This window comes from Anguilla anguilla, chromosome 10 (genome assembly GCF_013347855.1).
Source record: "Anguilla anguilla isolate fAngAng1 chromosome 10, fAngAng1.pri, whole genome shotgun sequence".
Classification (NCBI taxonomy): Eukaryota; Metazoa; Chordata; class Actinopteri; order Anguilliformes; family Anguillidae; genus Anguilla; species Anguilla anguilla.
In genome coordinates, this window is record NC_049210.1 from 16,446,106 (window position 1) to 16,461,969 (window position 15,864).

The window sequence follows — 15,864 nt, forward strand, 5'->3', positions numbered from 1 at the left end:
AGTTTTAATCATGCTTTATCCTAGCAACACACAAACCCATGTTTTCATATTCTTTGGTTCCAGACGCAAGCCTTTCCACAAGGTGATTGAACAGAGTAAATGATGGTAATCGATAGAGAACCCTAATGAAGGTTAATTTTACTGGAAAGATGGCCGCGTCTTTCTGCCGCGCCGTCTGTTCTCCCCTCCTCCCTGGTCCGTGCCCATCTCCTGTCTGCCCCGCTGATAAATCACGTGCGCTCCCCGCTCCATTGGCAGCCATAGGCGATCGATAGCTCTCTGCTGAGAACTCTCGTGTCCGCTGGGCTTTTAATGCGCGTGGTTCTGACGGAGAATGAAAGAGAAAGAGTGGTTCTCTGCGACGTTTATTCGCGAGCGATAACCATGCTCGCCCTGTGGGGTGGAGGCACTCGATATACATGCCACCATTTTAACATGCTCGCTACTGCTAACCTTATGACCGCTTACTAAAAAAGCACACCACGCACGCCACTAAAATGCACAACCCCCAGCACACGGCTCGTCAAATAAATTGGATTGTCAAATGGAAACTGTGTGAAATGGAGCGGGGGAATATTGGCTTGGCGTGGGGGAGGGGACGCGTAGGTTGATCGCAGTTGAACAAATCAGATCCGTTGCTGGGATTTGTGCGCAGGAGTAAAATCTGCTGAGTCACGCCTGGCTGGCTCCCCTGCGTACGCGGCGGCCCCCTGCGGGCGGGTGGGCGGCCAGGCGCAGGGGCTCATGGGAAGCGGCGGGCTCGCTGCTGAGGCCCGTGTGCTCTCTTCTGCGCCACACGGGACCCTTGACAGGAGCCTGTGTGAGGAAAACAGTGCAATAACTCCTGATCTCTCTCCTGCAATCCCTTCTTCTCCATCCCCTTTTCTGTCCGTCCCTCCCACTTTCTCCTTTCCTCCCTCTTTCCTTCCTTCCCCCTCCCTCTTTTTCTCCCTCCCCTTTTCTGTCTCTCCCTTTCCCACTCACTGTCTGTCTCTCCCACTATCTTTATCTCTCTCTCTCCCTCTTTCCCTCTCTCCCTCTCTCTCCTTCCCTCCTCAGGCTGTAGGATGGTTGACTCACTCTGTCAGCTCACTCAGTGCTGCCTCAGGTTGTTAATGATTGATAGGGCTCCAGATGGAGCTCCCCTCAGGAGCCCACAGCCCAGAACAGGAGGAGCACTGTGGAGAGCCACTTGGGAGCTGCTTCTCACTCACTGATGTGTGCTGGGGCACAAATAGAGAGCAAGTGCAGGAAGCATCGTGGGCTCACTTTGTATGAAGTTATTTAGCACACTTACTTATTTATAGGTGGGTTTAAAGGGATGTGCGCGTGGCCTATATCCACAAGCAAAGAGGATGGTTTGTGAGAGTTGGTTAATGGTCTAACTGCTACGCTGACGTTTTAATGTGCTGCAGGAAGTACCCTGATCAAGGTCGGGGAATGCCAGAGACGACTAGGGGGGGGCGAGCGCGAGTTCATGCAGACCTCGGCCATCAACTTCCTCACCCCGCTCCGCAACTTCCTGGACGGCGACTGGAGGACCATCTCCGTGAGTTTGGGATCGCAGCTGAAACCCTGGATCTGACTCTTTCCCTTTGCGGGCTTGCGTTGGCGGGTTCAGCCTTTATGGGCCTGCTCACCAGGGGTCGGGCCTGCTCACCAGGGGTCAGGCCCGCACATGTTATGGGGGGGGGGGGGAGAGAGTGGGAGTGGGGGGGAACAGGAGTACATGATTAGAAATCGCTTCGGGGTCCCTGGCAAAGACCTCTAATTTGACCCTTCCCCCCCCCCCCCCCCCTTCCCCGCACAGAAAGAGAGACGTCTCCTGGAGAATCGCCGGCTGGACCTGGACGCCTGCAAAGCGCGTTTGAAGAAAGCCAAGCTTGCCGAGGCCAAAGCAGCGGTGAGCCTCTCCTCTTCCTCCTCTTCGTCCCTCTCCCCGTCAGTGCTTGTACTCCCTGTGACCCCTCCCAGCGCCTCCGTTCCACTCCCTTATCTCCCTCTGCAGTCAGCTCACAGCCAGCCGCTGTGAATGAGGTGCTAGATGTTTCTCCCTCAGCTGAGATAATCAGTCTGATGTCACACAATTCAGTGAGACAAGACAAATGCCCGAGATCAGATGGAAAAAAGACAAATCGGCAGAATGACGCTTACTATTTATTGTTTGTTGGTGTTTTCTTACTTCTCGTTCTGCATGCTTTAAAGATGTGCTCCTTTGTTTTGACTGGTATGAATTAAAACACAGATTAAATACAGGTTGAGTTTACTCTTGTTAACTGGAGAGTCGAAAAGACTTTTCCCTCCGGAAGGAGTCTTTAACGTTATAATTTGCCAAACATAAGCTGGGTGCCTTTGGCTGGCTGAGCTGTGATTTTTCTTGCGCCGTTATTTCTATTTTTATATTCTCTTACCTCCAAGGTCAGTTTTTATTTGTCGTATAGGTGTATTTATTCTATGTGGGAAAGTTTACCGTTAGTATTCTTTAATTTTGCAATTCAGAAACGGTACCACTTAGAGAGGCTGGGGACGATGCCAGCTTTGGAGCTTAATTAAATATTAGAATGTGGGAGCGTAAGGGATGAAAGTGCAGATATAAAAGTGGATCCATTTTAGTGTGCATTTCAAAAATGTGACTGTTTTTATAAATTTTACTTGTTGACCCCTTATTTTCAAGTTCTTGGTGTCCTCGCTGTTGTGTTTTCAGTACATTGCCTGTGTACTAACATGTTTCTCTGTTGTAACTCGCACAGTATGAGGGAGAAGTGAGTATTGACGCTTGCATTCCCTTAATGTGTTCATATGTTTATCCATTTCTTTCTTTTTCTGTTTGTTTGTCGTGGAAAGGTGGACTCATCCCCTGATTTCTGTGCACATTTTTGCACATTTTAAACGACGACGTGAAAGTTTCAAGTTTAGAAACCTTGCTCTCGTTTGCTGCGTCTTGCAAGCGCTCCTCAAAAAGAATTAAGCAGGAAAAGAAAGGACATTGATAACATGAATGACGCCAGTAGCGACGCTTTGGTTTTCGACGTACAAATAGAACTGCTTTTTTCATGGTATTGTGGAGCAACTGTTTACGTGCAGAAATGACAGATTTTTCGAAATGACATTGATCTGACGCCACAGAATCTAAAAGACTAGCCTCCTTCTGCATTGGCGTCCACATTAACACAGAGGAATCGTTGGGTTCCCCTGGGCGGGAGCATAAGTAGAACCCGCATGTGACTTCTAATTATTGGGCCTTTCAGTCTGGCCATGGGTAAAACCTTTGCTCCATTATACTGTTACCCTCAGCTGTCTTGCCCAATCACGAGTGACCGAATGAGAATGGAATGTATTTTATCGAGATCTTTGTGAAATATTTCCGCTTGTTTTTCTTTACTGGTGTCTTTCGTTTGTAAAGGTTTAAAGGTCAAGTTTTACTGGTTTCCCCTGTAATCCAGTCGGTCAGTGCCTTATACAGATTCACAGTGGCTTTCTACTGCTGCTGGCAAATCATCTGCAGAGAATTTCTGCACTGCAACTGAAATTGACCTTTAAAGATGCATGACAAATGGCGTCAAAAAAACCGCGCAAATTTTTTGATTTGTTCTTTTTTTACATTTCACTCTTAATTCATTTTTGTCTTTTAATAGGCACTTTGAAGCGGCTTGACCCAAAGCAGTAATGCAAAAACGTGCTTTTCTATAACTGAATGTACACCACAATACTGTATGGATTGGTTTATTCCAGGGGTGTCCAGGCTTATCTTAAAAGGGCCGGTGTGGGAGCAGGCTTTTTTTTTTTTAGCCCAGCACCAACACACCTGATTCTACTTATCATGGTCTTGATTGAAGACCATGATTAGTTAATTACTTGAATCAGGTTTTGTAATGCTGTGCTAAAACAAAAACCTGCACCCACACCGCCCTTGTGCACCCCTGGACTATTCAATTTAAAAAGATCTAGGGAAGAGCAGATAATGTGAGTGCTTATCTGTTCTTTTGATATTTTTGCCCCCTTGTGGAGCAAGGGTAGATCAACAGTTTGCAATATCTTACTGTAAAAGGCTTCCTTTATGGGGGTGTTATTGCCTCAAAAATAAATAAATAAATGTAACTGGCCCAAAAATAAATGCAGCTGATTCACAAATAAATGTAACTGATTCCATGAATTAAAGTGGCCAATCCACAAATTAGTGTAGCTGGTTCACATTTGAACCTTGACTGCCACTTGCATTTATCTGTGGGTTTTGGAGGCTACGTTTGTTTGTGAATCAGCTGCATTTATTTGTGAATCTGCTGCATTTATTTGTGAATCTGCTGCATTTATTTTTGGATCAGTTTTATTTGTTTATTTATCTTTGAGACGCAATGCTACCCTCATATTCCGTTGTCCAAAGTAGAATCCATGCTGTCTGTGGCTTAATTTGCTTTGGAAAAGCCCACTGCATGACATGTGCTTATTAAAGAGCTTTGTCCTGGTGTACAGTAGAGCTTTAGGATTTAAGACCCTGTTAGCTTGGAGGGGTGCATAAAGTGAGTGGGGCTAGAGCTGGCAAGTGGGAGGAGCCTGCCTGTGACCACTGACAAAAGGGCACACGTAGGGAGGTGTCCCAGGAACTGCACATGACATTTTTATTCCTGTTGTGGACTGTCGGACATTATGTAAGTAATATTGGAGTAAATGTAAATAAATGGCTAGATAAAAAAAATGTACACATGCGCACACATTCATTGTGACAAATGGGTCTACTTGAGGAATGGGGATGAGAGAAAGATGACTACTGACCTCAGTGAGTGATCAAAGGGACAGGGAAGTATTCCTCCTTGTTCTTGTTTCTCTTCCTGTTTTTCTGCAGTGTCATGCTGTCTGCTGCATTTACAAAGCAGTTTCAGAGTAAATATAAATCCTCTACACCTCAGTTTGTAACTGTTTTCTATATAGCTGAGAAACCAGTTGATGGGTGTCGTATGAGTGGGTTAATTGGGTTAGTGTTCCCCTTGCACCATTAGCTAAAGTCCGACATCATTCATTGGCTGAGAGCAGTAATTCAGAATGAACAGTGGTGCTGCATAGACCTTCCATTGCCCCTGGCAGTCTGTGATTGGCTGGATTCACAAGATTGGCGCAGTGTAAAACGTAATAGATCCTGGATCGTTCATTGTATTTATCTATCTGTCTCTTCTGTACAAGTCACATCTCTAAATCACTGAACTCGAGTGTAACACTTGGAGCCAGTGAGAATGCAGGACACATAAGAACACAACCAGTGCAACCCAGTGTATAAATATTAATTCACATACCAATTCTGGATTTGCTGAGTTAAATACCAAAAGGCTGAGAACTTTGCAAGTATGGTTGCCCATCTCACAAGTACTTTAAGTGGCACACTGGTTCGTTGCAGGGTCAAAAGGTTGGAAGGTCACAGGCTCAGTGGTCGTGTTATCACAGGATTCTGTGTTTTTTACACAGACTACAATGGGTGATTCTTTGAGCCAGTTGTCTTTTGGGGAACACCAAAATATTTGTTGTTTATTTCATCCTGCTAATCCCGCTATTTCATCCCACTTCTCTTACGACAACATACATTTATTGTGCTATTATTGGGAGTTATCATATTGTGGCAAAAATAGTTTTAACAGAATGCAGGTGATTTAGTGTAAAACGCAGTGTTTGAAATGTCCTGCGTTCAGAAGACGCAGCATTCCATGGGCTAGCGCGACCACTGAGATTAAAGGTTATCCAATCCCCGCCTGCCTTTGCCTCTCTGTCGTAAGAGTTTGTAGGGGCCCCACCTGTTAATATACACCAGTTTTTTTTTTTGTTGTTTTTTTTGTTGTTGCATTTTTCAATCATTGTGTTGTGTTGGACCATTTTTGTTGTAGATACTCTTTGTTTCCATGCATTTGTGTGAATCTCTGTTCCCCCTTCATCTGTAGGCTGCGCCCAATTTTCAGGAGACTAGACCACGTAATTACGTACTGTCCGCCAGCGCATCCGCGGTAAGGAGCCCACCAAACCCTCCTGAAAGCACTGCCCTCTGCTCCGCACACCTGATGGTTCTGCGTATTCGGGCTGCAGGTTTCACTGTTCTTTCTCTGAAATGCTAATCACGCACATACCACTTCATAACACCTCCCCAGAGACACACCGTTATCCCTGCTGAGAATCGTGATGAGAGAGAGAGAAAGACAGAGAGAGAGAGAGAAAGAAAGATAGAAGGAAAGAGAAAGAGAGAGAGAGAGAGGGGGGGAGAGAGGAGTTTCCATGGTTGATGGCTGCACCCTGCTTTGTTTTCTCCTCCCTACACCCCGCGGCCCTTTCTGAATGAATGCAGCTAAGTGGGCTCGCTTTTGAGGACTCAACCTTGGGGGATGAATCAAAGAACAAGGTTGTATGCTGTCAATAATTCCAAACAAATGTTAGATGTCCCAATTTAGCTAGCCACTAGAGAATTGTGAGCCCAGCCCATCCCTAAATAGTGTACCCAAATGGCCCATAAGACCATAAGTAGACTAGATGCCACCCCCCCCCCTAATATTTTGGTTGAAAATTGAACAAGCAGAGTGATGTCAATGCCATAGCTTCTACCATGAAGCCATAGTGATTGCATGTCTTTTTTCTTCATGATGACTACATTTCCCAGGCTCCCTGCTTGACACTTGATGCTGGGGGTTGCCAGATGGGTTTATCATTGTAAAATTACAGATGACAGTTTGCTCACATCTACTTAGGTCATATGTCATGGACAAGGAAAATGAAGTTTCCTTTTCCATGCACTGCTCTGCTTTCTTTTTCCTTTCTTCCTGTAGAGCTGATGAAACTGCCAATCCTGTAGAGATTTTCTCCTCTTCTGTTCTCCTCTACTGGTCTTGTGTGTAGACTGTGTATACATTGTGTTATTTTTACATATCATTTTCACAACAGCTAAAGAAGTGAGAACGTTTTAGGCTCTCTGCATTATTTTCAAAAACTTGCCCTTATTGAACTGACCCACTGATGTGTGAAAACTGGTTTGTTTCCTGGTGAAATTTTTTTTGTTGTCATTTCTGTTAAAATGTAACATGTCATGTTCCATGGTTGAAACAGAGCAGAAAAATACTATACCGTTGCCTAAAAGCTCCTTTTCTAGCTGAACATGTAGAATAAATGTAAACTCATCATCTGGGCTCTCATTAATGTATCGCATCATGTGCTTCAGTACTGAGGGAAACCTTTTTCCAGTACCCCTTTCGCTAGCTTCAATTTGTTAATTCAGTTATTAAATCAATAATAATGCTGCTATTTTTTTTTTTTACCATATTGGTATATCTTTAGTCAAATACATTCAGGGTGAACCTGTTGATGTGTCTGGCAGCCCATGCGTATGGCCCTGGGTTTCAGTCAGCCAGAATGACTGTCCCATCACACACTAGTGACCCCCCCTTCCCCTGTTGATTGGGCACTCACGGTTCGCTCACTGTGGGGTGTCACCCTTTGTTTGTCAACTTGTTGACGGTGGTGTGAAAAGTATCGACATCATTTTTCTTGTGTAGGAAGAGAGCACAGGGTTGACTGCTCTTTCTCTGGAATCAACAGTGGAGGTTGCGAAAAGCAAATCCAAATTAAAAGACAAAAAAAAAAAAAAAATGGAACAGGAGCCCACACAGCTCTCCCTCTCTGTTTTCTCTCTTTCTGTCTTTCTGTCTCTCTCAAGCATCAAGTGTGGTTTTCCACTGACTTTTCTGCATGCTCATTGCTCACTGTTATGGTGTAACTCATTGTGTGTGTGTGTGTGTGTGTGCTGTGTTGTACTGGTTAATTGCTGTTGACTCTGGTGATTTAGCATGGAGCTTCCTGAGTAATACCTTCACATTGCATGCGCTATATGATTGATGGTAGATTTAAGCCAGATCTGTTTGATTGCACTTACGATACCGCTGTAAGCCTATTTTAGCGAGACCGCAACTCGAAAGAACAACAGAAAGGTCATGACACTGCATTGGCATGCAGTTCTGCCATACATCTGCCACGACATAAAGCCATTTATTTTTCTGCCTGAGCGGTGACATCAGCCATCAGCAATGACATGCTGGCAACCATGCTGGCACTGGTGTTCTTGCAGTACAGGTGCAGCTGGTTTGCATCTTTCACTTGGTCTGACTTTGGAATTTCTAAACATTCTGCCCACGGCAAAATTGCTGTGTGTGGGCCGGTGGAAAGTTCTGTTTAATGTTCTCTTCCTGCTCTTCCTGCTTCCTAATATTGTTGTGATGTCATTCAGATGTAATTTCTTTATTTTTTGAAAGGGGGCGTTCTGCTTTGCTTTGTGACTAGCCTCCTGTAATTTGGAGTGACACAGCTACCTTGATTGCTGCGACTGAGTCTGGCTGCATGTTTTACGCTTTCTTAGCGTATGTTCTAACGTTTTAACTGTCTTCTGATCCGTATGTGATGGGTGCCCTGACTCATATGTGAAAATGGTGCTTAATCACCTGTGCATTCTCGCATCTTTTGGCTTCTTAAGTCAACTGCTGGCCTTGGTGGGACTTGCAGAACTTCACAGTGCCTATAAGTTTGTGTGCCTCTCTGTTGAGCTCATGGCAGAATAAGGATTCTGCTGCAGTGGTGCTGTTGTGTGTGCTGTAGATGGTGCTGTTGTGTGTGCTTGTAGACAGAGCTGTAGAGAGCTGAACAGAGTGCAGTTAGCCTGTTCTCTCTTAACACTGCAAATGTTTGCAAATTTAGTGAGGCTACGCCTCCTTAACATTTGCTTCTGAGTCGGCTTTATTTTTTGGAAAGTTTGTTTCCAGTAGTAACACAGTTACTTAAATTGTTTGTAGTGAGTGAGTGGAGGGATGAATGAACAAATAATGAATACATGAATGAGAAGCAGTGAAACTGTTCGAAGGCTGAGTGTTCATAGTTTTTTTTGTTGTTTTAATGGCATCAGATGTCCCATCACTTCCTTCCTGAGGATTCAAAGAGATATAAATGCTTTAATATTTATGATTTGGGGCGAAAATGTTATATATCTGAATGTTCCGCTGTAGGAGGAAGCCAGATTGTAACTTTGGGTCAGCTCAAAAAAACCCCAAAAAAACAGCCCACTCCATAATTCCTTTGGAAGGAAGTGCAGGGCACTGCTCTGTGGGACTGTGCCCATTGTGATGTCATCAGTGTTGAGAAGACCTCAGAATGCCTCTCATTTCCTCTTGTTGTCATGTGGCTTTTCAGCTCTGGAGTGAGGAGGTGGACAAAGTGAGTATTCCGTCATCAACTCAACCACAACCACTGCTTGCTGGAAACTGCACCAATAATGATTTGATACTTTCTTTTAAAATTCCTATGGAGAAAAAAACTGAAAATCTATAAGAAGAGCTCTGTATAATGATTGTTTTTTCTTTTTTCTTTTTGAAATTGGGATGGGGCTAATCAAGGCCCTCATGAAATATTTAGTGCGAGCTGTTAATGAAATAAAGAAAAGGCTGGAGGATGTCTAAGTTACTGCTGGGTGTGCGGCCATATGAAACCTAAGTGGATGGCCTAGGAAGCACCCCTGGGTGTAGCGTTTGGTCCCGTCTCCATTAAGCTGTTTTCTCTGGCAGTCCACAGATGTCCCTTACAGTCCACAGATGCAGCGCTGAATATTAGCTTCTATCTCGCCCATTTATTTGATCTGCTCGTGGATCAGTTTTAGTCTGAGTTTCATACAGTAGATTGCAGGGAAGTGCTGGAGTGTGCCTATTTGGAGTGCAGCGTATGCCTTTATGGGAATTTTCATGGAGTCTTTATTAAATGGCCAAACTGCTTATTATTATGTAGCGTGTAAATGTTTCGTCCTTCTTTCACTGTGTTTCTAAATTAATGTGGAGGGGGCAAGCGAAGGCTACGCACGCTTTTATGCAGTCACAAGATGAGGCGATCACATGACATGCATATTTAAATAATCTGCAGTTTTTAAATAACATGGCCCTAGAGGGGTGTGGCCTCCAGCTCAATGCTGAGCTGTGCATTCTCCTCCCCTTTTCATAGCCTTTGAGTTGAGTCTTTAAAATAATCCACATAGTAAATGCATAGTCCAGGCATATTTTTACTAGCATATATTTGACATTTTATTATTTCATTGGAGGTTACAATTATGGAAACATTTTATTAACTGTGGTTGTATTTTTTTTAGATGATATCTATCATGATATCTTTCTCATTTTAAATCATCTGTTCCTCAGTGCAAGTCTGCCCTGTGTTGATTTTGTCTGTCATTGTCTTTTGTCACCTGGTCCTATCACCTGTCACTTCCTTCACAAAAAAGTAGTGTGTGCTAAAATATAAAGTATATAATTTTTTTATCTTTCGAATGAAGCATCCGTGGGACATAATTACAAAATTCTCAATTTTCTACAAACTGGTGCTACTTTGTATGCATACAATTTTGTGAGTCTGCTATACTGCATTTCCAACAGTATGTGGACATCTGAACATCTCATCCATATGTACTTTGGAATGAACATCTCATTCCAAAACCATGGGCATTAATAAGGAGTAGGACCCCTCTTTTCTGCTGTAACAGTCTCCAGTCTTCTGGGAAGGTTTTCCAGTAGTTTTTGGAACATGGCTGAAGGGTTTCGCTTCCATTCAGCCACAAGAGCATTAGTGAGGTTTGACACTGATGTTGGACATAAGGCCTGGCTTGCAGTCTGCATTCCAATTCATCCCAACGGTGTTTGATAGGGTAGTGGTCAGGGCTCTGTGTGGGCCAGTCAAGTTCTTCCCAACAAAACTCCCTAAATCATGTCTTTATGGACCCTGTTTTGTGCATAGGGACATTGTCATTCGGAAACAGGAAAGGGCCTTCCTCAAACTGTTGCCTCAATGTTGGAAGCATATAATTCTCTAGAATGTCATTGTATGCTGTAGCATTAAGATTTCCCTTTACTAGAATTAAGGGAACTATTCAAAACCCAGGCCATTATTCCTCCTCCACCAAACCTTTACAGTTGGCAATATGTTTTTTGTGCTGAAATTTTTTCCAGAGGTAGCTCCAGAATAGTGAGTGTTGCAACAGAGGACAGATGATTTTATGCGCTACACGTTTCAGCACACAGTGGTCCTGTTCTGTGAGCTTGTGTGGCCAGCTGAGCTGTTGTTGCTCTTAAACGTTTCCACTTCACAATAACAGCATTTGCAGTTGCCTGCGGCAGCTCTAGCTGGGCAGAAATTTGACAATCTGACTTGTTGGAAAGGTGGCATCCTATGACAGTGCCACGTTGAGAGTCACCGAGTCTTCAGCATGACCCATTCTACTGCCAATGTTTGTCTGGAAATTACATAGCCTTGATTTTATGCACCTGTTAGCAATGGGTATGACTGAAATAGCCGAAAACACTAATTAGAAGGGGTGTCCACATGCTTTTGGAAATGCAGTGTATGCAAGTTTAAGAATATTTTCTAATTTTTCATATTTAAAAAAAGAGATGCATTTCTGCGGTCCTCTGGCTGAAACGGTCTCTCTCGCAGGCGGAGCACGAGCTGCGCGTGGCTCAGACGGAGTTCGACCGGCAGGCCGAGGTCACGCGGCTGCTGCTGGAGGGCATCAGCAGCACACACGTGAGTGACAGCGATGAACCGCCACTACGCTCACGTGCGCTGAGCGCCGCGACGCACTCGGCTTTCACTGAAGCGTTGGCCATGGTTGTGCTCTGGCTTTTAATATGTCACGACTGGACATTCGCCTGTAGCTGTGGTGGAAGGTCGTTGTGCTGGAAGATTTGGATAGTTCTTTAAGGTGGCTGTTATTGTTACAAACAATATTGACTGATGGATATTTAGCTTTTTGTTCGTTCTTGGATTTGCTACGACAAAAAGTTAATGTTATAGAAGATTTTAATTGTTAAAAAACTTTCATTGTTCTTGAAAATTCTGATTATTCAGGATGTGAAGTTTGTTATTGTTCTAGAAGATTCCCGCTGTTCTGGAATATGGCTGTCGCAGTTGCAGAGGTTGTTTGGGATTCTCAGATTGTGTTCATTCTTGTCCTCACAGGTAAACCACCTGCGCTGTCTGCATGAGTTTGTGGAGGCTCAGGCCATCTACTACAACCAGTGCCACCAGTACATGATGGATCTGCAGAAAGAGCTGGGCAGGTGAGAGCTATGCAGCACTGGGGAAATCCCAAATGAGGGTGATATTTACAGATGAGGAAAGCGAGTCATTCTTACTTCGGGAATTTTATCTGCTGCATAATATTTGAAAAATGTAAAACAGAAGAATGAAGCTAGATGGTCCAGGTTCAGGTTTATTTGGAGTGAGTTTTTTTTTGGAGTCGGATGTGTTTGCAGTGTTTGAACTTCCGCACTCACTGATTTCCCTCCTTTTCCCTCTGCTCCCAGTTCGGATGGAGATGTGTAAGTCGGTCTCGGCATATGACATATTTAGGCCTTGAGGATGTTTTTTTGTTGTTGTTTTTGGAAATGTGCTTCACCCGGGACTGAACCAAACTGTGCCCCCTGCCAGGTACCCCAATGCATTCACTGTGAATCCCGCCCCCTCCTCCAGCGCCTCCCCCTCGACAGCGGCCACCCTGCCCGTGGTGCCCATCGCGGGGGCGGTCTCCACCAGCTCCCCGGAGGCGGACACGCTGAAGATCGAGGAGGTGCAGCCCCCCGCCACCGGCACCCGCAAGGCCAAGGTCCTGTACGACTATGACGCCGCGGACACCAGCGAGATGTCCCTGCTGGCAGACGAGGTGAGACGTGTGTACACGCAAACACACACGCACACGCTCGCTCGCTCACTCGCTCGCTCACTCACACACTTGCACATGCTCAATCACTCACTCACTCACACACTTGCACATGCTCAATCACTCACTCACTCACACACTTGCACATGCTCAATCACTCACTCACTCACACACTTGCACATGCTCAATCACTCACACACACACTTGCACATGCTCAATCACTCACTCAATCACGCACACACAAATTTGCTTGCTCTCTTGCAAGCGCTCGCTCACTCTCTCGCACGCACTCACTCGTACGCTCGCACACACACAAACTCACTCACACACACACACACACACACACACACACACACACACACTCACTCACACTCACTTTAATATATGTGCACACACTTACACAATTTACACGTGTGTATGCACATATGGACACACACACACACGCACCTGCCTCCTGTGATGCGGCACTAGACAGGTATAATGACGGAGAAGTCATTTTGTTTCTGTTCGACATGCAGTTGCATGCTCAATGCTGCTGTTCTGTTTGTGCCCCAGCTCATCACGGTGTACACCGTGCCAGGCATGGATCCTGATTGGTTGGTTGGAGAGAGGGGCAACCAGAAGGGCAAGGTGCCCGTTACATACCTGGAGCTGCTGAGCTAAAGAGGACGGAACAGAGCGGATCGTGACATGACGGACAGACCCACGCACTGGCACATGCATTTGCGCGTACACACTCGTTCAGACTTCCGCTTTCTGAAAATTTCCTCCATCATGCAAATGCACACACTGAAACAATCAAACATGTGCACATAAACACTTACACTTGACTTAGAAGAAATAAACAGATGCTAAATAAATGCACACCACTGACAGTAGGGAACAGCAAGATAAATGCAACCCACACATGTGAACATGGAGATGCAAAATAGGTGTTTACATAATCTGAATTACCCCACGGCTTTCTTTGCCTGGGTTTTTTTCTTCTTTGCTTTGTTTTTTGTTTTGATTTACTCCTAAAGTCAGTCAGGAACAGGTTAAATGTTGAGGTCACCTGAGCACTTCCTGTGGACCTGAGGACCCCTGTGTTGGTCGTATAGATGATGCGCCATTTATGCCTCCAGATCAATCCTTCCTGTGTCACGGGAGTGATGGCAACAGCCTCCCAAAAACTTTGCTTGCTTCCCCTGGCTTTACCTCTGTCAGTAAGAAACACAGTCTGTAGTACTCACCATTCAGAAATTCCAAGCCTGCTATGTTTTAGCCTGTTTATTTTTTAAATGCCCTTCATTTTGTTTAGTACTTTTTAAAAAATTCTTTCAGTTTTCAAAAAAAATTTCTGTATTTTTTTTTACCCATTAGAAAGGCGAACACTTCTGCTGTGATTCCTCACCGGCTGACTTGCCTTAACGTTACAGGACAGGATTGTGCAACATTTGTAATCCCATAGAAAGTAATCCCCCTTAAATGCCGTGAGGTCATTGCTTTGCTTACAGTAACGATGCCATGGTGAAATATTGAGGCTGAAGCTCTGTGTGCTCTGGCAGCTGTCAGATGTCCCATGCTCCCTTGTGTCTGTGTCGGTGCGTAAATGCATGCGTTTACCAACCTGAATATGCCACAGTACTTCCACCCCCACCCCCTTTTGTCTGTTAAGTGTGATATTGCAAAAGCATGATGTGTTCTTTCGACGCCGTGCACTTTCGCAGTCTAGTACTGAAACAGCATTGGACAGCTCTCTCTGCAACTGTGAGCGTGCATTTTATTGTGTAAGCCCCACAGTCAAAAAGCTGTGCAGTATTAACAAGGGCATCTCATGTTTGGCTGTGGTTAGGAATAATTTTGTCCAGGTCCAAAATACGGCACTAAATGTGCACAAAGCCATAACTAAGGAAAGAAAGGTATGAGGATACTGTTTTGTAAACATATGTGAAGAGCCAGAATGAAGTACTTTTTGGGCTGTCCAGCCAATGGAGGTGTGTGGCTGTGTGACCTCATTTTCAGTGTGGTGTTTTTTTTTTTCCCCCAGAGCTGTCATAAGGTGCATAATCTTTCACAGCTGCATCAGCACTTTGAGGAGTGTAGTTCTTTCTTTCATTTTTCAGTGTCATTCATTAAAAAATGGTCACAGTGTCTTGGACTGACTCCACCATATATAAATGCAGTGACTCAGTACACACCAGAACGCTGCATATAAAAACTGTGTTTCGGTCTATGAAAAATTTACGAATTGTAAATTTATTATTGGAGTTCTGTGAATGAACCTTTTGTGAAAGAATGTGTAACATCCTTAAGTGGTTGGAGAAGATTTCAGTTTTTAGGCATGCTTATCTGTTAACGTAAAATTTTATTTAAGATTCTGATGTGTGTACATTCATACAGCATATTTAAGCATATTGTGATAATATATGTATGTTTTTTTGGGCTGTTATTCTGTGGTTGTATTCCCATATTTCACTGGTTCATTGTGCCCCTTCATTCTTTTAACATTGTTATTTTTTCTCATCTCAGTCTGTGCATAGCAAGGAACGGGTTACTGACTGCTGAAAAAATGTATTCACCTGCACCAAATATTTCTCCTGTCTTTATATTGCTGTGGATGTATTTGATGTCATTTTTTGTTGTTGTTGAGGTGTTGATGCTGTGTGTGTGTGTGTGTGTGTGTGTGTGTGTGTGTGCGCGCGCGCGCGCGCATGTGTGTGTGTGCTTAAGCGTGTATGTAAAGGCTTGATCCCTGAAATGTATTAATTTTTTTGAAGAGTAACTCTTTGTAACTTCTGTCTTTCATCTTTGGCTTTCATATTTTGTATCCCTGCCCCCCTTTTTTTAAAGTTGTATAGTTTAAGCTGAGCAGAGACGGGCGGCTCACCCAGTCTGTCTCCGGGGCTACACCACTCTCACCTTGTCTCTTGTGTTCTTGTCACACCACTTTTTTCCCCCCTCAGTGTATTTATTGCCTGCTCCAAAAACCGTGTATAATGAATGAGTAAAACTTGAACATAATAAAAAGTTAGCTTTATTGAGACAGTTGGTGCGTGTTTGTTTTTCAGTTCTTAGGTCTTCTGAAGAAGAAAACCGAAAGGCTAAGATTAGAATTTGATCATTGGGAGTGTCCTTCACAGTGCTGTTTTATTCCAGTTGGTGTTGGAGCACATGTACTG

At 44.2% G+C, this 15,864-nt stretch overlaps 1 protein-coding gene across 14 annotated transcripts in view; it reads left to right on the forward strand.

Annotated features, from left to right (window-relative positions):
• The window catches only part of sh3glb2a (SH3-domain GRB2-like endophilin B2a), a 29,698-nt gene extending 13,970 nt beyond the window's left edge, over window positions 1–15,728 (forward strand). For 2 of the 14 annotated variants that reach the window (XM_035436112.1, XM_035436113.1), the window contains 10 exons: window positions 1,416–1,549; window positions 1,811–1,903; window positions 2,751–2,762; window positions 5,922–5,984; window positions 9,199–9,222; window positions 11,479–11,568; window positions 12,004–12,104; window positions 12,351–12,365; window positions 12,475–12,706; window positions 13,259–15,728. In XM_035436112.1, the coding sequence (XP_035292003.1) occupies window positions 1,416–1,549; window positions 1,811–1,903; window positions 2,751–2,762; window positions 5,922–5,984; window positions 9,199–9,222; window positions 11,479–11,568; window positions 12,004–12,104; window positions 12,351–12,365; window positions 12,475–12,706; window positions 13,259–13,366 (872 nt within the window). In that variant the 3' untranslated portion in view covers window positions 13,367–15,728. The remainder of the gene's footprint in view (window positions 1–1,415; window positions 1,550–1,810; window positions 1,904–2,750; window positions 2,763–5,921; window positions 5,985–9,198; window positions 9,223–11,478; window positions 11,569–12,003; window positions 12,105–12,350; window positions 12,366–12,474; window positions 12,707–13,258) is intronic. The other 12 variants (XM_035436114.1, XM_035436116.1, XM_035436121.1 and 9 more) reach the window with 9 other exon arrangements.
• Window positions 15,729–15,864: the final 136 nt, after the last annotated feature.